The 24,916-nt window shown below is 35.9% G+C and overlaps 2 protein-coding genes and 1 long non-coding RNA gene across 5 annotated transcripts in view; 1 reads left to right on the forward strand and 2 right to left on the reverse strand.

Annotated features, from left to right (window-relative positions):
• LOC149476073 (uncharacterized) overlaps nucleotides 1-24,916 on the reverse strand; it is a 359,309-nt gene that overhangs the window by 83,317 nt on the left and 251,076 nt on the right. The gene's annotated exons all lie outside the window — the stretch shown is intronic.
• The window catches only part of LOC149476080 (E3 ubiquitin-protein ligase COP1-like), a 143,251-nt gene that overhangs the window by 31,802 nt on the left and 86,533 nt on the right, over nucleotides 1-24,916 (reverse strand). The gene's annotated exons all lie outside the window — the stretch shown is intronic.
• Nucleotides 1,100-23,421, forward strand: LOC149476083 (trypsin-1-like). 3 transcript variants are annotated; one of them, XM_089712672.1, is made up of 11 exons: nucleotides 1,100-1,235; nucleotides 9,996-10,079; nucleotides 10,636-10,736; nucleotides 11,197-11,285; nucleotides 12,286-12,374; nucleotides 13,917-14,068; nucleotides 16,037-16,143; nucleotides 19,683-19,832; nucleotides 20,680-20,812; nucleotides 21,586-21,717; nucleotides 23,075-23,421. In XM_089712672.1, exons 2-11 carry the CDS (start codon nucleotides 10,016-10,018, stop codon nucleotides 23,240-23,242), a joined length of 1,185 nt encoding a protein of 394 aa, XP_089568798.1. In that variant the 5' UTR covers nucleotides 1,100-1,235; nucleotides 9,996-10,015; the 3' UTR covers nucleotides 23,243-23,421. The 3 variants fall into 3 exon arrangements, with proteins under 3 accessions (XP_089568798.1, XP_089568800.1, XP_089568799.1); XM_089712674.1 differs by lacking the exon at nucleotides 1,100-1,235 and adding an exon at nucleotides 4,010-4,093; XM_089712673.1 differs by lacking the exon at nucleotides 1,100-1,235 and adding an exon at nucleotides 5,155-5,265.

The raw sequence follows: 24,916 nt of genomic DNA on the forward strand, positions 1-24,916 counted from the left end.
AGATGCCCAATAATTTCATGTACAAAACTCTCGATTGTGGTAGCTACCAGAGGAAACAAGGATAAAATATTTTGATTTGATGGTTCTCAAATATTTATAACGCAATTATCAAAATAAAGCTACTCACGAAAAATTAGCTTGATAGTAATCACTTGGAAAAATGGGCGATGGATCCCGGACTATCAACTCAAAACAACTAAACTGATTTTAAACATAATTTTTCCTATTAGAAAACTATTTTACCTCGTAATATATTGACTATATTTTTATCCCACGTCAGGTTTATAGATGACTAGATTTCCGCCCGCGGCTTCATCCGCGTTTTCAAAGGAAAACCTGCATAGTTCCCGTTCCATGTGATTTCCGGGATAAAACCTATCCTATGTGTTAATCGAATTTACCATCTATATGTGTGCAATCAACCAGACGGCAGTGCTTTTGAATCATCAAATTACATAATTTAATCTTAATTTAATATTACTACGGAAAGCAGTTTCTACAGAGAAGAGGTAAGAAACTATCGTTGCTTGCATGCGAAACTATTCATAGCATATTCACAAAAATAATTCAAAATATACTACAGGGTATCTCTTATTTCCAGACAGTTTACGCCGTCAATTGAACTGACTGGCAAATTCATTACCATCTTAATATATATAAATCTCGTGTCACAATTTTTGTCCTCAATGGACTCCTAAACCACTTAACCGATTATAATAAAATTCACACACCATGTTCGATCCAACTTGAGAGATAGGATAGTTTAAACATGATTAGGTATTTGTCCATAAAAGGCCGGCAAAGCACTTGTAACACTAGAAGTGTTACAAGTGTTTATGGGCGGTGGTGACCACTTAACATCAGGTGGCCCACCTGCTCCTTTGCTTGCTCTGATATAAAAAAAAATGTAGGTACCACGGGCGAAGCCGGGGCGGACCGCTAGTAATTTATAAATGGCTGGTTATTGCGATCATAATATGAATTTGCCAGTCAGTTCAAATCACAGCGTAAACTGTCTGGAAATAAGGGGTCATAATACGGCCTCAGATAACTGAATATTAATACTAAGTTATAACTTATAACCAACTATAACAATAATTTGTGCTTTAGAGTTTTAGTCGCAGATAGGACGTGAAGTGGTATAGACTATAATTTAGGTCTATCTAGTGTTAAAAAAAAGTGTTAAGTGCAGTAACATTGTGAGTGTCAAAACTTGATTGGATTATCGAAAAAATGTATGTAAAAATTTTGATTTAAAATATGATAATTTATTTGTATAGCATTGATATCTAGGTAATTTTTGTATGTATGTATGCATAAACAATGCGTGTCAAATCAAACCGGTTTGTCATTAAATTTTTATTTGTGTATTACAAAAAATTTCATCAAAATTAGTTGAACATTTTATCTAGATATGACACAAAATATCACAAAGGTAGTTAACCTTTGTGTAACCTGTAGATTTGAACAGTATATTATTCTTCTTCTTCTATAATATAAAAATGAATCCCAAAATGTGTTGGTAAGCGCATAACTCGAAAACGGCTGAACCGATTTCGATAATTATTTTTTTACTATATTCCTTGAAGTACGAGGATGGTTCTTATGTAGAGAAAACGTAAACATGTACCACGGGCGAAGCCGGGGCGGACCGCTAGTTTTGAATATATCTTCTTTTTTAAAGTATGTGCCATTTAATATGAAATAAAAAGTTTAAAATGTAATTTCATAAATTTTGAGCGATAAAAATCGATATTTCTCGCTTTCGTTAAAGTTTGTGTAAAGTGCAGGCAATGTCATATATGACGACGCGGTTGGCGCAGTGGTAGAGTAACTGCCTACTGAGCCGACGGTCCCGGGTTCGATCCCCGGTCAGGGCAAATATTTGTGTGATGAACTCAATTATTTGTTCTTGGGTCTGGGTGTTATTATCTATATATGTATTTATTAAATATTATATTTATCGTCGCCTAGTACCCACAACACATATTATGGCGTATGTTGAGCGGTTTTTTTTAATGGTTTTAAAGTGAAACGCATCAAATATGCCTTCGTGTGTGTTACGATATTGCACAAATAATACAAATAATACGGAAAAGTGCAAAGGAATAACTTTCATCGGTAAGTACCTAACTAGATAATAATTTTTAAAACTTAGTTAGAGCAAAAAAATGGCGCACAGATTTTGTTCGTGGTGTCTCCTCCATACGTAGTAATATTATCTCAATGTATACAATAGTCAATTGAAGTGTTACATTTTTTAGGCCTAACCTTGCGTTTGTTAGAGGACGCAATTTTATTGAAGTGAAAACTTCTTTAGCAGCGTTGGGTACCTATAAAGCTTTGAAATATTGACTGGGATTTATGAGAAAAAGTACGTAGTTGACGATATACTTAGTCATCAGGAAGAATAATTTTGTTTCAATCAGGGTTGTAGATACTTATGGCGAAAACCGTGGTTAAAAACTTAAACATAGGTACCCTATCCTACTGTTATTATAAATGCGAAAGTTTGTGAAGATGTAGGATGTGTGTTGACCTGACAATGAAATTTAGCACACATATAGAGCGTAATTTGGATTAATACAGAGGATAGGTTTTATCCCGGAAATCCCACGGGAACGGGTTTCCTTTGAAAACGCGGGCGAAGCCGCGGATGGAAATCTTGTAAGTAATAATGCGATATTTATTGATATAACTCCATTATAAGATGAGAAGAGATTAATCAAATTAAAATAGGACGTGATTATTATGAAATTTCAAATGAAAAAGAGTATCATAAGTTTTTCACCTTCAAAAAAGTTATAAGGTACACAATATAGTCTAATTTATACCGAGCCGATCCTAATTCTTAGTAATAAATACTAAATTATCCTAAACGATTCAACGACCTCACAATGAAAACATAATACACTTAGCTAAATCGATTTATTAACGTTAACTAAACTACTGAGACGATCTACAATATAATAATTTTCACTGTTGAATTGAACTGTGACCGCCTCGGTGTGATCGGTGACCCTTCGCTTATCTGTCCAAAATGTGCTGACTGGCCGTTTACCTGAAATCATTGTAGTTTTTTATTAGTAAAAATAATAATAGTTAAAAAAAACTAAAAAACACGCTTTTTATAGAAAACCGAACTAAAAAATAGAAAATTTTTATCAAATTAGTGTATTGTCATCGGTCCTCAATAAATCTACAAAGTTTGAACGAAATCTGGCCGTTTAAAGTGGGTCAAAATCGCGCCCAAAGAAGTCGGTTACAAACAAACAGGTGAAGCTAATATAATGCGTGTAAAAAGGAAACGCTGCGCAAATCTCTAGAACAGGTCCGATTTCAATAATTATTTTTTTATAATATTCCATGAACTTCGAGGATGGTTCTTATGGAGAGAAAACGTAAACATGTACCACAGGCGAAGCCGGGATACCGCTAGTAGTACCTAAAAAAATTAAAACATACTTAGTTTTAAAAAAGTTTAAAACACGCTTAAATAAGTTACACTCATGAAACTATTGTATTGACATCGATGCTTTTTTTTGTGTGGTGTCTCTCAATGTTAGCCAGAAGGGCTTCTACATTTTAACGCGGACGCGTGGGTGAACTGAAGGTTCACCGTGGCAGCCAATGACTCTATTATACTAGTAGACGCGGCATACGCCAACATCATTGCAGTAAAAAAACAGCGTAATTAATACATACCTACTTACTAACGCATTATCACCAATACAGTTGTTCTCTCTTTCACTCTCACGCACGAGACATAATACATGTCTCACTCATGTACTTCGTAATAACAACTGCCGAAAATATAAAAAAGGACGTCCAGCCACGACGCTGAATGGTGCGTGTCTAAGTGAAACTCGGGCACTTAACTGAGTTTTTTCTTGCCAAAATAGAGAGCGGGTAACGTATCTAGCTTTTTTATATATCATAGGTGGCAGCGACATGCGCAAGGACGTCCCGCCGTGACGGGGATCTCGAACCTCGGCTTGGGCTGTCGCTTGAGTGGAGGAGACCGTGACATCGACGCTTGATAAGTTCACAAAGACTTTGTAGGGCGATATACGCAGTGGTGGGCTACGTGGTAGTGTTGGAGAGATTTGTTGTAAAATCCTTACTAATATTATAAATGCGAAAGTAACTCTGTCTGTCTGTCTGTTACTCAATCACGCCTAAACTACTGAACCAATTTTCATGAAATTTGGTAAAGATATTTTGATACCCGAGAAAGGACATAGGCTACTTTATATCCCGGGAAAATGACGCAACCCCGGAAATCCCACGGGAACGGGAACTATGCGGGTTTTTCTTTGACTGCGCGGGCGAAGCCGCGGGAGGAAACCTAGTCTATTATAATTAATTTATTACTAAAATCACTGCTATAACACTGTTATATTTGCTAATGTTTTATTGTTCATGCTATTGTTAATTGTTATATTATATACTAATTATTATCTATACATACTAATATTATAAAGCTGAAGAGTTTGTTTGTTTGTTTGAACGCGCTAATCTCGGGAACTACTGGTCCGATTTGAAAAATTCTTTCGCTGTTAGATAGCCCATTTAACGAGGAAGGTTATAGGCTATGTATCATCACGTTATACGTTGTCATTTTACTCATTAGGTTAAGTACTTTCGATATCAGTTTAAAGTTTTTTGATATCTGCAATAGTTACGGAATAATCGCCTGTGCACACTTAACGATTACACCCGGTACATATCTATAGAGAGTAACTTGGATTAACAGTTAACACATAGAATAGGTTTTATCCCGGAAATCCCACGGGAACGGGAACTATGTGGGTTTTTCTTTGAAATCGCGGGCGAAGCCGCGGGCGGATTGCTAGTGTTAAATACTAGTTGATTTCAATAAAAAAATCATAGTTAATAGTTTTATCTATTTATTAGAATTGGTTAGGGATATACAAAAAGATAGAATATACGAAACACATACAAAACTTCCTTCACACACACATACAAAAAGAGCGAGATAGCACGAGCGATCGCTATACAAAAGAAAGAGACAAACTTATGTTTCATATATTTTTGTTTAAACGTGTAATATAAAACATATGAGATAGCAGGCTTTGATAAAAGATGTTTTTTCAAGGTTCATTGCAATATAAATCAATGCATTAAAAATTCAATTAATTGTAATCGTTCAGCCGATTAGAGAGACGGACAAAGTAATTAATTTTACTAGATTATATTTATAAAACTACCTTCACTTGTGAAAAAAAACTTGCACAAACTTTGGTAAGAAGCTTTCATATTACTAGGGATGTAACGATACCGATACCGATACCGATATATCGGCCGATATATCGGCAAGCCGATATATCGGTATCGCCGATAATAAATCAACCGATACCGATATTTTTTTATTAAATTCTTTCTTTTCTTTTAATATGTTTTTGCATTGTATTCATTCATATTGTTTTATTTCTGTTTCTGTAATAGTGTTAAGGAAGAGCGGAACCTCCTGACACAAGCATTGTTCCAATCACAAATTTGTTTATGTAAAGGAAAGAAATAAATAATTTTGAATTTTTAACGTGATAAGTGATAACGTTTTTAAAATCGTTTTAGTCGGGTGACATGTTTATAAACTTGTGTCACACCAAAACCTCACGAGCGCGATCGCAGGTATAACGAGAGAGAGACGGACCGATCTCCCGTTTCATCTCGAGCGCTGCCACTGCATTATGTTATCACGTAAACATCTCGATCGTAAACCTACTTTACAAACAACCAATTTTTTTGATATCAAATAATTCAAAAATCCGCGCCCAATGAACGATGCGGGAGGCCGCCCGCGCGTGCGCACTTTGTTTTCTGAAAAAACTACCAATTACAGTAAACTTTTATTAGGTACTGATTGTATGTGTATTACTTAAAGTTTAACTGACTTCGTAAAATAATAATACTAAAATAAATGGTTTTGTTGTTTTTTGATTTGGCATTTTTATTTAAAAGAATACGATTAACAGTTGTCTCTGTTAAATGTTGGTAACTTTTTATGCATAATTCACTATTTATTTTTCTACCAAGCCATCGATATCGGTATCGGTATCGGTATCGCCGATACATTACTACAAATATCGGTATCGGTATCGTATCGGCAAAATCATGTATCGTTACATCCCTACATATTACTATCGGGGCCGTAAACCTTTTACTTCCAAAGAGATTACGCCGTGAATTGAACTGAATGGTTAATTATGATAATAAATGAATTTGCCAGTCAATTCACGGCGTAAACTGCCTGGGAATAAGAGGTAATAATACGACCCCAATTAAGTTCTTATTGCCATTATTAATACGCTTCATCAGAATGTTTGTATGTAACCGACTTCTTTAGACCCGATTTTGAACCGCTTTAAACGGACAGATATCTTAATCTTAATCTTAATCTTAATATCTTAATCTTAATACTATTATAAAGGCGAAAGTTTGTAAGGATGTATGGATGTATGGATGTATGGATGTATGGATGTTTGTTACTCTTTCACGTAAAAACTACTGAGCCGATTACAATGAAATTTAGCACACACATAGAGGGTAACTTGGATTAACACATAGGATAGGTTTTATCCCGGAAATCCCACGGGAACGGGAACTATGCGGGTTTTCCTTTGAAAACGCGGGCGAAGCCGCGGGCGGAAATCTAGTAATTCATACTTTGTACACAATTATCAAGGATCGCTGAAAATTCAATAATTTTATCGTACTAAAGCGTGATATTTTTTTTAAACTGAATTTTATTTTTATAATTGACCTAATTTTTTCGCTAAAAATAAGCATTCGACGTTCACCTTTTCATTTTACAAATAATCCTATTCTATCCTACTTTTTATAAATGCGAAAGTTTGTGAGGATGTATATGTGTGTGTTTGTTACTCTTTCACGCAAATACTACTGAACTGATTACTATGAAATTTAGCACACATGTAGAGGGTAACTTAACTTTTAAGTAACGTGAACGCGGGCGAAGCCGCGAGCGGAAAGAAATTTCTTAAAAATATTTATATCATTTCTCTGAAAACTATCAGGTCTGACCTTTGCTCTTTGTTAAGTAAGATTATAATTAACACAGTAATAAACAATATTGAAATAATAATGATTTAATATAGGCATAAAGTAAGGTCTAGTATATTATACAGGGTGTCCCACTGTTGGTATACTAAGCTCAAAGGAGGTTATAGTTATGCATATGCTGAGTTCGTAAAAAATACTCATTAAATTCCAGAGGCATTTTTTTTCAAATAGATGAATTCTTAAAACTCTATGTGTACAGTGTACACCCATAACGAGCAACCCGCCCAACTTTGCCACCAGCACGTGAGCTATCGTTTAAGATTATGTTTTCATAGACAAAATGCTCACATAAGAAAAGCATTAAATGCCGGCTGCGCGAAGCTAGAGAAGAAAACATGGATTTTCAGGAAAAATTTAGAACAAATTTTTTGACGTAATTTTGTTGTTTAAGTATTTTTTACGTGATCAGTGTATGCAAAACTACAAGTCCCTTCGCGCTTAGTATACCAATAGTGGGACACCCTGTATAGTATTATATTATTATTTATTATCTATCGTAAGGTTATTAACATTATCGATAACTCAATGTTATTATGTACGAGCTTTCCGCCAGCGGCTTCTCCCGCTTTGTCTAAAACTTAACAAATTAAATACTGAAAAAAAGCTTCCTAAATAATTTGTTCTATCTATTAAAATGCGTGTATGCCGTGTCAGAAGTGAAACTTTGGCTAGATTCAAAGATACCAAAATCGTCGCTTTACCTAACTCTATGACGTGACGGTAGTGCCATGACACGTTGAATTTTACTCTCAACGTGACTAAAGAAGTTTCACTTGAAAAACTGCATCAAAATCCGTTGCGTATATTAAAGCATACATAGAGACAGAAAAACAGCGACTTTGTTTATACTATGTATTGAAAATCTTCTATAATATAAAAATGAATCGCAAAATGTATTGGTAAGCGCATAACTAGAGAACGGCTGAACCGATTTCGCTAATATTTTTTATAATATTCCTTGAAGTACGCGAATGCTTCTTATGGAGATATAACAACGTAACACGGGCGAAGCCGGGGCGGCCCGCTAGTGAAAAATAATTTAATAATACTAGTTAATACATATTTTAATCCATTGATATTTTGTTGATTTATCCGTAGACGTTATAAAAACTAAAATATCTAACCTTGCCAAACCCGTTAAAAATCATCTTCGATGCAAAAAATTTGCATCAAACTTAAGTTATGGATAACCGGTTCCTTACGGTATGTAGTTAGTGTATTAGTGTTCGAACTAAGACTTTTTATTAGGAGACTAATATATATTTTTATCATATTACTAGCGGTCCGCCCCGGCTTCGCCCGTGGTACATATTTACGTTTTCTCTACATAAAAATCCTCGTACTTCAAGGAATATAATAAAAAAAGAATTATCGAAATCGGTTCAGCCGTTCTCGAGTTATGCGCTTACCAACACATTTTGCGATTCATTTTTATATATAAGATTTTCAAATAGGAATCTCTTAACGATTATACAGGGTGTCCCACTCAAGAAGCTTATATCTAATACACTGGAGATTTCAATATGAACATTAACTTGTAACAAGAAAATATGACCTTGAATGACGCCTGTATGTTTTTTATCCCTTTCACACCTAACTAACTACCTAGGTGTGAAAGGGATAAAAAAACATACAGGCGTCATTCAACGTCATATTTTCTTGTTACAAGTTAATGTTCATACTGAAATCTCCAGTGTATAAGATATAAGGTTCTTGGTCCCACTTTTAGTATACTAAGCTCAAAGGAGGTTATAGTTTTGCATACGCTGAGTACGTAAAAAATACTTATAAAATTCCAGACACTGTTTTTTTCAAAAAGATGAATTTTTAAAACTCTATGTGTACACCCATAACAAGCAACCCGCCCAACTTTGTCACCCGCACATGAGGTATCGTTTAAGATTATATTTTCATAGACAAAATGCTCACATTAGCGAAGCGGTATATGCCGGCTGCGCGAAGCTAGAGAAGAAAACATGGATTTTGAGGAAAAATTAAGCAAAAAATTTTTGACGTAATTTTGTTGTTTAAGGCGTTACCCGGCAATTTCGACTATGTTCAACCTCTATAAAGTCTGGTACAACATAAAGCACAATACCGAAAAAAATATATAAAATAGGATGGTCTTTGATCTTTAATTGCTCGCGAGGACTTTTTTCCAAAGTTAATAGATTTCTAGAAAAAAAATGTGCCGTGGTCATCGATTTTTCCGCAAATACTCTACAAACTTCGTAACCTGCTGACTTAGAGCTCTGAAAATTTTATGTTTAAGTATTTTTTACGTGATCAGTATATGCAAAACTACAAGTCCTTTTGCGCTTAGTATACCGATGGTGGGACACCCTGTATACTTTACGTCCTGTGACAGGAAATGGATTATCTATTTCATATCGCCCGTATTGATCCGGGATGAAAAGTAACAGTTGAGATAGTAAATACAAGCAAACGAAGAAAGGAAAACAGACACTCATCGCTCCCCAAACGATGGGAGGACCTATGCTATGATAAGACTCAAAGCGCGGCGACCGAATGTAAAAATTCCGTAACAAAAAAACCTAACACCCCCCACTCCAACCGGCACAGCGATGCGATGCTATGCAATAGCTGTACCGCGGCAGTCCTCGAGTGCCACACGTATTTTTTTTTACACGCTTTATATTAGCTTCACCTGTATGTTTGTAACCGACTTCTTTGGGCGCGATTTTGACCCACTTTAAACGGCCAGATTTCGTTCAAACTTTGTAGATTTATTGAGGACCGATGACAATACACTAATTTGATAAAATTATTCCATTTTTTAGTTCGGTTTCTATAAAAAACGTGTTTTTTAGTTTTTTTAAACTATTATTATTTAATATAACTTTGTTAATAATGTTATTTATTTTCAGATAAGCTTCATGTCGTGAAAATGATGATTCCATACTTTCTTATTATTTTATTATTTGCTACACAAGGAAACACGTTGAGCGAAGGTTAGTTCTTCTATCTTTCAAACTCTCTTTATCATAATATTCTAAAAAGCTGAAGAGTTTGTTTGTTTGAACGCGCTAATCTCAGGAACTACTGGTCCGATTTGAAAAATTATTTCGGTGTTAGATAGCCCATTTACTGAGGTTTCGTATGTTTAGTCATAAATCTGAATACGTAAATACTACATATACAATACATGTTTAATTTAAAGAGCCTTTCGTATACTTCCAAATTCAAAAGTCCAATGATAATATTTTTTGTTAAAAATTATTTTACTTAGGGCCGATTTTTCAATCCCTGGTTAAAATTATCCGTCCAATAATATTACACGATAATATTAAAATGTCACCTGTAAACTGTCAATTGCGGGCAATAAGAATACATTTTGAAATGGTAGTTTTATACGTTATTCGACGAATAAGTTTTAACCAAGGATTGAAAAATTAGCCCTTAGTGATTCTATTGCAAATTGTTTACTCTACCTAAATATACAAAACCGCCGTAATTTTACATAATTTAAACCCAATATTCAAGATTTTTTTCTCTTTCTTTTAATAGGGGACGCATGCACCAAACACGATGGGAATCCCGGGAACTGTAAGCCTATAACATCCTGCCCCAGTGCGTTAGTGGAAATCAAGGAGAGGAAAAGCCCTAAGGTAAATTTTCAATGTATGAGTGATTGTGTGCGTGTGTGTGTGTGTGCGTTGACTGCTTAGAGCGGCCATACACGGGCAGCTCGAGCAGTTAACGGCTGAGCGACGTACACGGACGTCTTGAGCGGTCGGTCGTTGACTGCTCGAGCTGTCGCTACAAACCGCGCAGTTGACGGCTTGAAGCGATCGCGACGGCTCGAGCAGTCCGTGTACGGCAGTGAATGAATGTCCATAGTTCACCGCGCGGTCGCGGTTTCAAGCCGTCGCGTCAGTCTCAACTGCTTGTAGCGGTCCGTGTACGGCCGCCCTTATGGTCCGATTCGAAAAATTATTTTGGTGTTAGATAGCCCATTTACCGAGGAAGGGAGCGGAGCCATGCGGGTGAAACCGCGGGGCGCGGCTAGTTTTAATAATAAATGAAAGTGAATATTACATTTTTTATGTATTATATGTTGACATACAGATATGCAGCTTTGAAAAGGGTACGCTCATAGTGTGCTGCGCTTCTGAGACCAAACAGCCTCCGAGAAAAAATAGACATCGTAACATGAGGTATGTATTTTAATCTATTATTTAACTAGCTTACCGCCCGCGGCTTCGCCCGCTTTGTCTAAAACCTAATAAATTATATACTAAAACCTTCCTCTTGAATTTCTCTATCTATTAAAAAAACCGCATCAAAATCCGTTGCGTAGTTTTAAAGATTTAAGCATACAAAGGGACATAGGGATAGAGAAAGCGACTTTGTTTTATACTATGTAGTGAAGGGACCATTGACGTGCAATAAAATCTCACAATCATGTTCAAAAACTGTCCGAAGCAAAGTTCTATCTACACGTATATAAGGCAGAGTTATCTATAAAGCATATAAAATAGACTTTGAACATTACTGCTTCAAAATAAGGTGATAATTTCAATGAATGTTTTTCTGATTCTGAATTTTTAAGAGATGTGTGTGGCATGCTTCTAGAAATCAGATTACCAATTAAGAATCTAATTCAATTTTAATGGTTGCTGCTTTGTTGAAGGCGAGTCCTTTGTGCTACTATTGCTATTTTGGTATAGATTTAAATAAATAAATAAATATTCCAGGACAAATTTCACACACGGCACAATCTGATCCCATACTAAGCTTTCGCTTGTGTTATGGAAACCAAATGGCTGATAAACATACATAATATATAATTTTAAATAAATTTATAGATAATTAACACCCAGACACAGGGCAAACATCATCACACAAATATTCCCCGGGTGGGAATCGAACCCACGACCTCTGGCATGGAAGGCAGGGCCACTACCAACCAAGCTAACCGGTCAGTCCAGATTGTTAATATATTTTTTTTACATGGTGGCAAATAAGAATTATTTCTATTTTATTCCATTCCGGTAGTAGTTACCTGTAACATATAGCCACCCTATATGTTAAAGGTGGTCATAAATTTTTAAGAATCTGAAGCATCTGAATTCCGTTAAGTATTTATTTATTATAGTTTTTTTCAGACCATGTTAGAGACAACGTTCTCAAGAGCGTTAATTTTGTATTTCCCAGAACTACTACAACCACGGGGGCGCCCATTAATTTGAAGTATAGCACGGAATGCTCCACAGCAGAGAGGACTGGAAAGAAAGCACATGATAGTAAGTGTACTGTACTTACAGTACGTATACAGGGTGTCCCACTAATGGTATTCTATTGGTATACTAAGCGCGAAGGGACTTGTAGTTTTTCATACACTGATCACGTAGATCAAAAAAATTACATCAAAAAATTTTTGTTATTTTTTTTCTGAAAATCCATGTTTTCTTCTCTAGCTTCGCGCAGATGGCATATACCGATTCACTAATGTGAGCATTTTGTCTATAAAAACATAATCTTAAACGATAGGTCACGTGCTGGTAGCAAAGCTGGGCGGGTAGCTTGTTATGGGTGTACACATAAAGTTTTAAGAATTCATCTAGTTATTTGATAAAAAAAACTGCGTCTGGAATTTTGTAAGTATTTTTTACGCACTCAGCGTATGCAAAACTATAACCTCCTTTGAGTTTAGTATACTAACAGTGGGACACCCTGTATATGTAGAATTGCACTGGCTCACTCCCACACTCAATAGTGCGGGCGCACGTCCATTCCAGTCCGGCATCGGCCGTCGACTAACAACTACAGACTAATGACAGCTATGAGCTAACCCTACCACTGGTATACTGATACGTGAGACAATGTATATAATATTTATTTTATAGATACACTACAGTAAGTATTGTGATAGAAGAGAGATTCCAAACATTTTCTTAAAGTTCCTTAGCATGCCAAAAAAAAAAAGTTGTCCCAGTGAAAAAAGATTGTTTGCATGGTCGGATCAGCCCCCCTAGTCAAGTGGCTTTCTGTTAGCGTAGCGTTCAATAGAATAGACTACGAATGTATGAGATTGACGTAACCTGTAGATACGTTTATCTACAGCCTACGTCAATCTCATACATTCGTAGTCTATTCTATTGAACGCTACGCTAAACGAAAGCCACTTGACTAGGGGGGCAGTACTTTCTTTCCTGCCGAGGTGCGAGGTTTCGCCCGCATCGTTAAAACTTTAAAAATTGAATACATTACGACTGAAATAACTTTTCTCAAGAACCAAGCTATCCATTGGTCCAAACAGAATGAAAATGATGGAGTAGTTTATGAGACGTGACAAGACAGACAGACGCAGCAGAAGACATTGTTCTATAATATCTATTCACTAGCTGCACCCCACGGTTTTACCCGCGTGGATCCGGTCCTGTTGGTCTTAGCGTGATGATATATAATATTATATAGCCTATAGCCTTCCGCGATAAATGGGCTATCTAACATCGAAAATATTTTTCAATTCGGACCAATCGAAGTAGCTCTTGAGATTAGCGCGTTCAAACAAACAAACTCTTCAGCTTTATAATATTAGTATAGATTTAATTGTATTCTATACTAGCGGACCGCCCCGGCTTCGCCCGTGGTACATATTTACGTTTTCTCTGCATAAAAACCATCCTCGTACTTCAAGGAATATAATAAAAAAAGAATTATCGAAATCGGTTCACCCATTTTCGAGTTATGCGCTTACCAACACATTTTGCAATTCATTTTTATATATAAGATTTTATTGTTTTGTGGGATAAAGTATAACGAATGATAAACGAAACTTCCAGAATGCCTAGAATACCAAGAAAAGTATGTATACCCATGCCGTGATAGTGGCACACCAAGTGGTGGGCTGGTCCGCATCAACCAATGTAACAGGAAGCCAGAGGATCTAATCACGGGCGGCATGAACTCGTACTTTGGGGAGTTTCCTCACATGGTAAGAAGGAAATTAAAATTGGACAAAACCCTGGTCTTGTTTAGTTTTTCACAGTCAAGGCATTTGATAAAATACATAGATAACGTAAATTTTACAGCGCCACGTTGTTTTTGTATCGACGGTTAAAATACTTACCTGTCTCATTGTTCTCACTAGACCAACGTACATCCATACTAATATTATAAATGCGAAAGTAACTATGTTTGTCTGTCTGTTACTCAATCACGCCTAAACTACTGAACCAATTTGCATGAAATTTGGTATGGAGATATTTTGATACCCGAGAAAGGACATAGGCTACTTTTTATTGCGAAATATGTACCACAGGCGAAGCCGGGGCGGACCACTAGTAATCACTACATAGTATAAAACAAAGTCGATTTCCCTGTCCCTATGTCCTTATGTCCCTATGTCCCTTTGTACGCTTAAATCTTTGAAACTACGCAACGGATTTTGATGCGGTTTTTTTTAATAGATAGAGTGATTCAAGAGGAAGGTTTATATGTATAATAACATCCATTAAATAGTGGAGAAGTACTGTTATTTTTGCGGTTTCTAAAGTGATGTCGTAAAAAATTACATTTTTTCCGCTTACATTGCAAACGCAGGCTGAACCCTACGAGTTTTATCAAAATAATGTACTAAGTATTATACACATTGAAAAGGTCTATAGAAAAGTCCGCGATGGTATATGTCTATCTCTTATGGATAACCCACAATAACATTTTTTTGTCATTTACTTTTTACGAAAAATAATGGCTAATTTTCGATGCGATTTTAACCAATACAGCATTAATCCTTAACCAATTAAATACCTTGAATACATTGTTCGTTTAATATAGATCTATATGGCCCTTTACACCGTATGATTTAAGTGAATATTTTCGAAGATATTACAGATTTAAAAATTGCGGGACGTAGCGTTTGCGGCGGTACCGGCCGGCCGCCAGGCTATCTATACAAAGTCGGAGCGGGCCGCTATGTTTTTATATACAACGTTCACAGTTTTTCTGTAGTGTATTTAGTATCAGCATTGCACCCGTGCGAAGCCGGGGCGGGTCGCTAGTATATTATAAGACGAGAAATTTCCTGTTAGATTCAAACAGTTTTCAATTACTTCACTTTAAAATTTCAATTAGATACCAAAATGTAGTTTGAGTTTTTTGAATAAACACATGTTTGGAAGAGCACTAAGCAGTCGATCCTGCGCCTGATTTATCTGGTCTGGTTCTTAGGCGTAGGTATTCAATCAATGAAATAATGTCCAAAAACGAAATTGAAAATATGGCTGACTAGATTTCCGCCCGCGGCTTCGCCCGCGTTTTCAAAGGAAAACCCGCATAGTTCCCGTTCCCGTGGGATTTCCGGGATAAAACCTATCCTATGTGTTAATCCAAGTTACCCTCTATATGTGTGCTAATTTCATTGTAATCGGTTCAGTAGTTTTTACGTGAAAGAGTAACAAACATCCATACATCCATACATCCATACATCCTTACAAACTTTCGCCTTTATAATAGTATTAAGATTAAGATATAGATTATGGCCTAAAATCTCATGAATGGTATGTAGTGGGAACAAATAGGGATTTCTCTCTGGTTCATGCTTTATGATGTTTTCCTCCATTGGAAATGTCAATGGTGGTAGAGCAGATCAAAGTCCAAAATATCGTAAAATGCAATGTAGTGAATAATAGACTAAAGCGCGTCACACACGGTGAAGATACTATAATATTTTATCTTAAGATACTGTAATATTTTATATTACAGTATCTTAAGGTATCCGGTATCAGCGTTCTGACCATCATTTTTCTTTTTGTCATTGCGTACTAAGACCCCTGTAGAACCGCCATCCTGTTACAAATGACCCGTAATTTTGTATCAGTGTTAATATATTTAAATATTGTTATAAAATATTATAGTATCTTCACCGTGTGTGACGCGCTTAAAGATGATGATTAATTTACAGGCATTACTGGGATATGGTGCAGAACAAACAAAGTGGATGTGTGGAGGAGTGATAGTGAGCGAGAGGTACATCCTCACAGCTGGACACTGTATTTACAGTAGAACTAGGTAAGTTTCAAACTTCTCTAATTAAAGACTTATATTGTAAAAGGAAGGGCAATGAAGTCTAGACATTAAAAGATCAAATACACAACGTAATAAGATATCGATATTCAACTCAAAATGAAATGGTTAATAAATACGCAGAGTGATAAGAAATCAATATTCATCCCAATGAAAAAAGGTATTAATTATATTTACATATTTTAATTCGTTAATAAGTAGAAAATAACACAGTTATTTATATGTATATGTCGGCGCAACGACGATAAACGACTACCCTCAAACTACTAAATAATTATAACTAGCTAAAGTTTACTTTGATCTTTTTAAATAAGTGGTTGATTCATTAATCAACCACTAATGAAATAATTAAATTAACGAAATAATTAATGTTTGTTAAAACTGATGAAAATTCATTGTAAAAATTCGAGTGGCAACACTCAAACTAATTCTTGTGAGTCATTGTTTGCTTTAAATACGAGCGACCGACGGCACAGAGCACATTCACTCGCCGGCCGTCGGAGCGTTCGGAGCTCTCTCTATAATTTCCACGCAGATTAAAAAGGCAGTAAAATACCAACGGGCGTTCTACTTCGAGTGTGAGCGCCTGCTCTGATGATGGTGACGTCAGAATTGCTGATGTCACTCTTTTTAAAAATAGCCTTTGGGCTCCTTCTCCCGTCATCAGAAGTGGGATAGAATTCAAGCTCTCTATTTTTAAATGTTAACGTTTACGTAGTTTTGTAACGGCATACTGGCGTTTGTGTTTTTTCGTGCGTTGTGTAAAGTAAAAGTTTGTTACGTGGATAATTGTAACGGGAGTGTAGTTCATCGAAGGAATTGTGTGTGTTATCTGAGCTGCGCCTCTCTTTGTGATAAGCATAAATCTACGAGAACCTCCGAGAAATCTACGAGAACCTTCGAGAATCTGCCTATATCACAAATGAGTAGGTGTTGATCACATGATACGCGAACGGACTGTGTGTGTCATGTGGAGTGTTCAGTATTCTGAAAGGTCAGTGTGGCCGAGGCAGTGTGTTTTTGAAATCCCGAGATGAACTACCGTAGTGTTGTAATACGAGAAAAGGCGTACGAGGACGTACGATTGTCAGTATGGCCGTGTTAGACTTAAAATCTACGAGAACCTCCGAGAAATCTACGAGAACCTTCGAGACTCTCCGAGAACCGACACAAAATACGCCGAGAATCGTTCTCTTCTTCTTTGTCGATTCACTCTTGGCAGAGTGGTCGTGGTCACGTTGAGACATCCACATTGGTAGTGGAGGTGGACACAGCTTTCCGCACGATCTCCCGCCATGTCTTCCTGTTACTAGACTGTCTGGTGCAGTCTGATACACAAATTCCTATAGCAGATTTCACTTGGGTCAGTCCAGCGCATTAGTGACCTGCTTTTACAACGAGACATTTACAACGAGGCTGGTGCAGAGCGCGCACCGCCTGTCAGTATGGCCGTGTCGGCGCAACGACGATAAACGACTACCCTCAAACTACTAAATAATTATAACTAGCTAAAGTTTACTTTGATCTTTTTAAATAAGTGGTTGATTCATTAATCAACCACTAATGAAATAATTAAATTAACGAAATAATTAATGTTTGTTAAAACTGATGAAAATTCATTGTAAAAATTCGAGTGGCAACACTCAAACTAATTCTTGTGAGTCATTGTTTGCTTTAAATACGAGCGACCGACGGCACAGAGCACATTCACTCGCCGGCCGTCGGAGCGTTCGGAGCTCTCTCTATAATTTCCACGCAGATTAAAAAGGCAGTAAAATACCAACGGGCGTTCTACTTCGAGTGTGAGCGCCTGCTCTGATGATGGTGACGTCAGAATTGCTGATGTCACTCTTTTTAAAAATAGCCTTTGGGCTCCTTCTCCCGTCATATACAGTTATTTTTGCTGCTGTTGATTTTTACGTATTTTTAGATTACCACAATTCAATTCACCACCTTGCTTAAGTATACACTTAAATTTTCAACCCCGAAAAAATGGTTATGAACGTTTTGCTTTCACGGGTAGAGATAAACTACGATAACATGGCGCGCCCCTCCAAATTACTGTTTCAATGTGTGTAGTGAAATACAAATATTTAAATTTTATATTATTATTATTTATAATAATATAATAATTAAATTATTAATTTTTATTATTATATTATATTATTATATTACACTGCTCAACAAAAAAACATTTTTTTTTTGTTGCCCTGGATATTTCTACAGATTTATATAATTCAACTACCCAGTTTGCGAATGTAATCATTAAAATTATTCAATTGGCTCTAGTTTTTTTTTAATGTGGATTTTCATATATTTAATTTTCTTACGGCTCTTTAGAATACGGGTTACTAACAAGTGTTTATTTTTTTGGTGAATTACGTTTTCTGCACATTTCTTCGCTCAGACATAACCTTTATTCTATAAAACTGACTGTAGAATATGAGAATAATTAATAGTTTCTCTAAAAAAATCATTTTTATCTACAACAATTGTTCGGTTTGTATATTGAGTTGAAGAAACCGAGTAGCACATTGGTCAGCAAAGTGGATACACCAAATTTCCTTGATGTTTTTATTAATGGGATAAGACAAAGCAAATGCATTGGGAATAATTAATAAATATGGGCATTTAGGCCTTTGAGGGAATCTAGAAGTATGAGAAGAATACCCGACGGCCCTACAGGACGGGCGTGTCGAAAATTGATAAAAGATGAAAAATTAACAAAATTATTAACTTATGCTAAATGTGAATTATGGAGAGGCATAGTATTGGTAAATTCAAGGTAAATTTAAAGCACCAAATTATATAGAAATTGTGCAACAGATATCGAAAAACTCAATATTTTATGAGCGAATACGAACATAAAGCTACACTTTCCCCACAGTCTCCTGGATATATTTCCAGTAAATCTGGGAAATTTCTGTAAGAAACAGGAAGAACGCATCCAAAAAGAACTAAAAATTATGGAATAAAGGTATCAGGGTAGATGGGATCGTCAACTGATGGCAGTTTGCTGATGGTCCTTAAGAAACGATTGTCCCCTAAATAACTATAGAAGAGAAGCTTATAAAATGTATTTTCTTGTACTATTTCATAAGTTTTAATGATTTTTCTATATTTTTATATCCATTTTAATTTTTCAAAAACTAAAATAAAACAATTAGTAAAACTTTGTAATAAATATATGATATTAAACAAATATACCTACTACATATTTCATCCTGCGTTTTATAGTCCAATAAGAAAATAAGGATTAAAAAAAAACTAGAGCCAATCTACCAAAACCATTAATAGTTTTATATATAATATGCATTATATTATTCGAAACCACTTTCACATCCAGGGCAACAAAATCATTGTTGACCAGTGTTATTTATTATGAATTTCACAAATACTTTCAAACGTTTTGAATTTTGGAGGGGCGCGCCATGTTATCGTAGTTTATCTCTAATGGGGATCACAGCTTTATACGAACGACGTTTTTACCTTAAATAAATAAATGAATAAAAATCTATTTTCAGTGGTCCAGTCCTCAAGGCAAGAGTTGGAATCCTGGAAAGGACAGAAACGGTAGAACCAGAGAAAGAATATAATGTTGAAGTCATCAAACACCCGGATTATAAGCCACCGATTAAATATAACGATATTGCGTTATTGAAGACAGATAGAGAGTAAGTTTAATTGTACCTATTTAAAACAATGATATTGCACGCCTCATAAGCGAAGCGTTGAGGTGGGTACTACTGTCACTTCGCGCAAAACATCTGATTTTTAAAACTTAAAATGTCTTTATGTATCATACATTGCACTTGTAAGATAATACATACACACACATATTAAGAAAAAACACTATTTTTAACATTCATGATATTTTTGATGTCATTTTTGTTATTTAAACTAGTTAAAAAACAGTTTAAAAAAGTTCTATCTTGGACGTCCGTGTGTCTGTATGTGCGGAGGATTTTCTTGTTAACACGATAGCGACCGAAATAATCGAGTCTTTTTTTTTCTCTTACGCTTGAGTATGCTCAGGAATAGAACCCTTTCATTTTTCAGGGTCTGATTCGATGTGGTTTAATTGTTATTAAATAAACAAAAATAATAATTAATAAATAATTATTAAAAAAAATATGAGGCGTGCACTTTTGGATTTTCCAAACTATTTTAATTTTTGCATATTCTTTTAGTATCGGATTTTATCCGAATTGTATCAGCTAATTTTGCTCAAATAGAAACATCCACCCATACTCACAAACTTTCGATTACGATACAAGGCAGAGTTGTAAAGAGCTGCTTAGTTATTTTTCAGTACTATGTTGGAATTGGAATACTATAATATGAATTTATAGATACTCCCAAATATCTTTGCGATATGAGAAATAACATGTTATTGCAAACTTATCTAAAAAAACAATTCAAAAGAATACAAGGAATTAAAATCATTTCACTTCTTTTCATTTTAAACCATTTTTCTCTTAAAAAAATTATTTTATACTTTATTCGTGTTTTATATAACAGCATAGCTCTAGACCGCTACACGCTGCCCGCGTGTTTACACGACGGAGGTCCGTTAAAGAATGACAGCGCAATAGTGAGCGGCTGGGGAACTACCGTCTATAGAGCGCAGGCGCTGGCTGATGTTTTGCAAAAGGTAGACGACAATAACAATAATTAATATAGTAAAAAAAATGAAAAGCAGGCATATACTCATGAAAATATTATATTGTAATTCTTTGATAAGTGTACAAAGATTGAATGAATTATGTCCGTTTAAAGTGGGTCAAAACCGAGTCTAAATAAGGCGGTTACATACAAAACATAGGTGTGGCTAATAAAAGCGTGTTAAATAATATAAATAACTAGCGGTCCGCACCGGCTTCGCCCGTGGTACCTACATGTTTAAACTATCCTATCTCTCAAGTTGGATCGAACTGCACATGGTGTGCGAATTTTATTATAATCGGTTAAGTGGTTTAGGAGTCCATTGAGGACAAACATTGTGACACGAGATTTATATATATTAAGATGAAAACTTGACAGGTCAAGGGACACTCGGATGGAACAAAGTTGCTAAAATAATGGACTTGCTTTCTATGAGAGAGAGACAGACAGAGAAACACGCGCACGTCGCACGGCTTACAACTATTACAAAAAGTGTCGTTACAACTTTTCGTCTTCATTTTATCCATCTACATATAGGATCATGTTAATCTAATAAAAAAAGACGTGTGGCACTCGGGGACTGCCGCGGCCGCGGTAAAGCTATAATTGCATGCTATGCCATCAAGCCACACCTCCACGCCCGTCGGAGTGGGGAGCGTGAGGTTTTTCGTTACGCAATTTCTGGATTCAGTCCCCGCGCTCAAGGCCCGCGATAGAAGCTATGCAATAGCTTAAAACTAAGAAACTCTTTATGTTTTTCAGGCGACAGTAACAAGGTTCGATGAAACAGAATGCCACGACAAACTGGACTCGATCCGGCATCTCACTCGCGGGTACGACCACTCCATACAAATGTGTTATGGCGATAGAGAATCTAATAAGGACTCTTGTGAGGTAGGTTACTATATACCTATTAGCAATGGGTTTTAAAGTTAAACTTCTTTAGGCGCGTTGAGAGGAAAATTACAAGGTCATGTCAACAATACCGCCACGACATGGAGTAAGCCGACGATTTTGGTATCTTCGAATTTTGCCAAAGAAGTTTCGCTTCTGACACGTGTTCTCGGCCGACAATTTTTTTAATGTAAAGACATAAAATAGTGGAGAAATATTACGAAAAATTGAGGAATACTTAGTTAAGAATTTGCAACCAATTCACGAAATGATTCATTAAAAAAATCCAAAAGTGCACGCCTCATAATTTTTTTTTAATAAATATTTATTAATTATTATTTTTGTTTATTTAATAACAATTAAACCACATCGAATCAGACCCTGAAAAATGAAAGGGTTCTATTCCTGAGCATACTCAAGAGTAAGAGAAAAAAAAAGACTCGATTAGTAAAGAATTTCGGTCGCTATCGTGTTAACAAGAAAAAGGATCCGCACATACAGACACACGGACGTCCAAGACAGAACTTTTTTAAACTGTTTTTTAACTAGTTTAAATAACAAAAATGACATCAAAAATATCATGAACGTTAAAAATAGTGTTTTTTCTTAATATGTGTGTGTATGTATTATCTTACAAGTGCAATGTATGATACATAAAGACATTTTAAGTTTGAAAAATCAGATGTTTTGCGCGAAGTGACAGTAGTACCCACCTCAACGCTTCGCTTATGAGGCGTGCAATTATGGAATGTCAAGCAATTTGTAGTTTAGAACTGACTTTGACTGGCTGGTTGGATTGGTTGGTAGTGACTAGTGGCCTTGCCTTCCAAGCCAGAGGTCGTGGGTTCGATTCCCACCCGGGGCAAATATTTGTGTGATGAACATAGATGTTTGCTCTGTGTTTGGGTGTTAATTATCTATATAAGTATTTATTTAAAACTAGCGGTCCGCCCCGGCTTCGCCCGTGGAACATATTTACGTTTTCTCTACATAAAAACCATCTTCGGACTTCAAGGAATATAATAAAAAAAGAATTATCGAAATCGGTTCAGCCGTTCTCGAGTTATGCGCTTACCAACACATTTTGCGATTCATTTTTATACCTATATATAAGAGATTATATCTGTATGTTTATCAGCCATCTGGTTTCCATAACACAAGCGAAAGTTTAGTATGGAATCAGATCGTGCCGTGTGTGAAAATTGTCCTGAATATATATTTATTTATTTAGTAATATACATAAACATGTTTTTACTATTCTTAGATCTGTTATCAATGTCAGACGATACACACATCGTTACCGATTTTCTGACATTACCGTTGTATTACCGATTTTTAAACGTCAAAACAATTTCAGGGTGACAGCGGCGGTCCCTTACAAGTGAACCATCCAACCATACAATGTATGTACTCTGTGATCGGTATAATTTCGTCTGGCAAGTGGTGCGGTTTTGCTGGCGAGCCTGGGATCTATACCAGGGTATCTGCGTATTTACCCTGGATTGAGAGCGTTGTGTGGCCATAGATCATAGATCCTAGGTTTATTGGATCTATGAAAACCATGACAGCTTAAAAAGCTACTTAAATAAACAAATCTCTTACGATATATGTATTATGTTATTTTATAAGATTGTTTTGTGTAAGTGTCTACAAGTTTAGTACCTATGTAATTGTATTAAATGAATAAATAAGTTTCATACATAATTTGTTTTATTACTACCTACTTATAAATGCGAAAGTTTGTGAGGATGGATGTTTCTTCTCGTTTCTTCTTATCTTTCACGCAAATACTACTGAACAGATTAAATTGAAATTTGGTAAGTAGGTAGCTGAAGACCGAGAATAAGACATTGACTATAATTTTATCCCGGAAATCCCACAGGAACGGGATAACGCTAAGACCAACAGGAGCGCAGCCACGCGGGTGAAACCGCGCAGCTAGTTAGAAACAAATATTTTTTTTTTGTGTGGTGTCTCTCAATGTTAGCCAGAAGGGCTTCTACATTTTAACGCGGACGCGGGGGTGAACTGAAGGTTCACCCTGGTAGCGACATGCACAAGGGCGTCCCCCCGCCACGGGGACCACGAACCTCGGCTTGAGCTGTCGCTTGAGTGGAGGAGGCCAGAAGGGCCCTAATCGGACGGGTAGAAACAAATATGTCAAAAGATTTTTATGAATGGTTATTTTAATATGTAAACAGGAAAGATATATTTAAACATTGACCTCCATAAGTCTGCAAGATAAATTCATAATTAGCCACATTATTACGATATCAAAATATATACAGTTTACTAGCCTTTTGCCCGCTTGATCTTTTGACGACGCGGTTGGCGCAGTGGTAAAGCAACTGCCTACTGAGCCGACGGTCCCGGGTTCGATCCCCGGTCAGGGCAAATATTTGTGTGATGAACTCAATTATTTGTTCTTGGGTCTGGGTGTTATTATCTATATATGTATTTATTAAAATATTATATTTATCGTCGCCTAGTACCCACAACACAAGCCTTAATTGAGCTTACTGTGGGACTAGGTCGATTTGTGTAATGATGTCCTATAATATTTATTTATTTATTTATTTATTATCTTGTCGTTAGTTTCTATAGGTCTTAGCGTGATGATATAATATAGCCTACTAGCTTTCCGCCCTCGGCTTCGCCCGCGCAGTCAAAGAAAAAGCCCGCATAGTTCCCGTTCCCGTGGGATTTCCGGGATAAAACCTATCCTATGTCCCGGGGTAAAAAGTAGCCTATCCTATGTCCTTTCTCGGGTATCAAAATTACTCTATACCAAATTTCATGTAAATTGGTTCATTAGTTAACCCTTAAATTGTCACCCCTAGATAACTTGGGTGTATAATGTCCAAATTTGGAGGATGTGTTGGAATTAGGATAGAAAAGAGGAAAATGAAAAAAAAAATTAAAAATTTTAATTTTTTCTATTGTTTTCACTATGTCACATAAAACGGACATTGCCAATTATATGTACATGTTCGAACCGTCACATATAACGGACATTGCACATTATTCCTGCAACCGTGGTACATATATAAAATGCACATTTTCAACTCTGTAACTCAAAATTATTATCAAATTATAATTATGGACGATCAAGTATAAGCTTTTCAAACATCTGTCTTAAAATATTGGTTAAAACTTTAACGATATCGTTAAAAATAATGGATTTTAAAAAACGACACTA

The sequence above is a fragment of the Colias philodice genome, chromosome 29 (assembly GCF_061535455.1).
Source record: "Colias philodice isolate Cphi_HAF_F1 chromosome 29, ilColPhil1 Martin Lab GWU primary, whole genome shotgun sequence".
Lineage (NCBI taxonomy): Eukaryota > Metazoa > Arthropoda > Insecta > Lepidoptera > Pieridae > Colias > Colias philodice.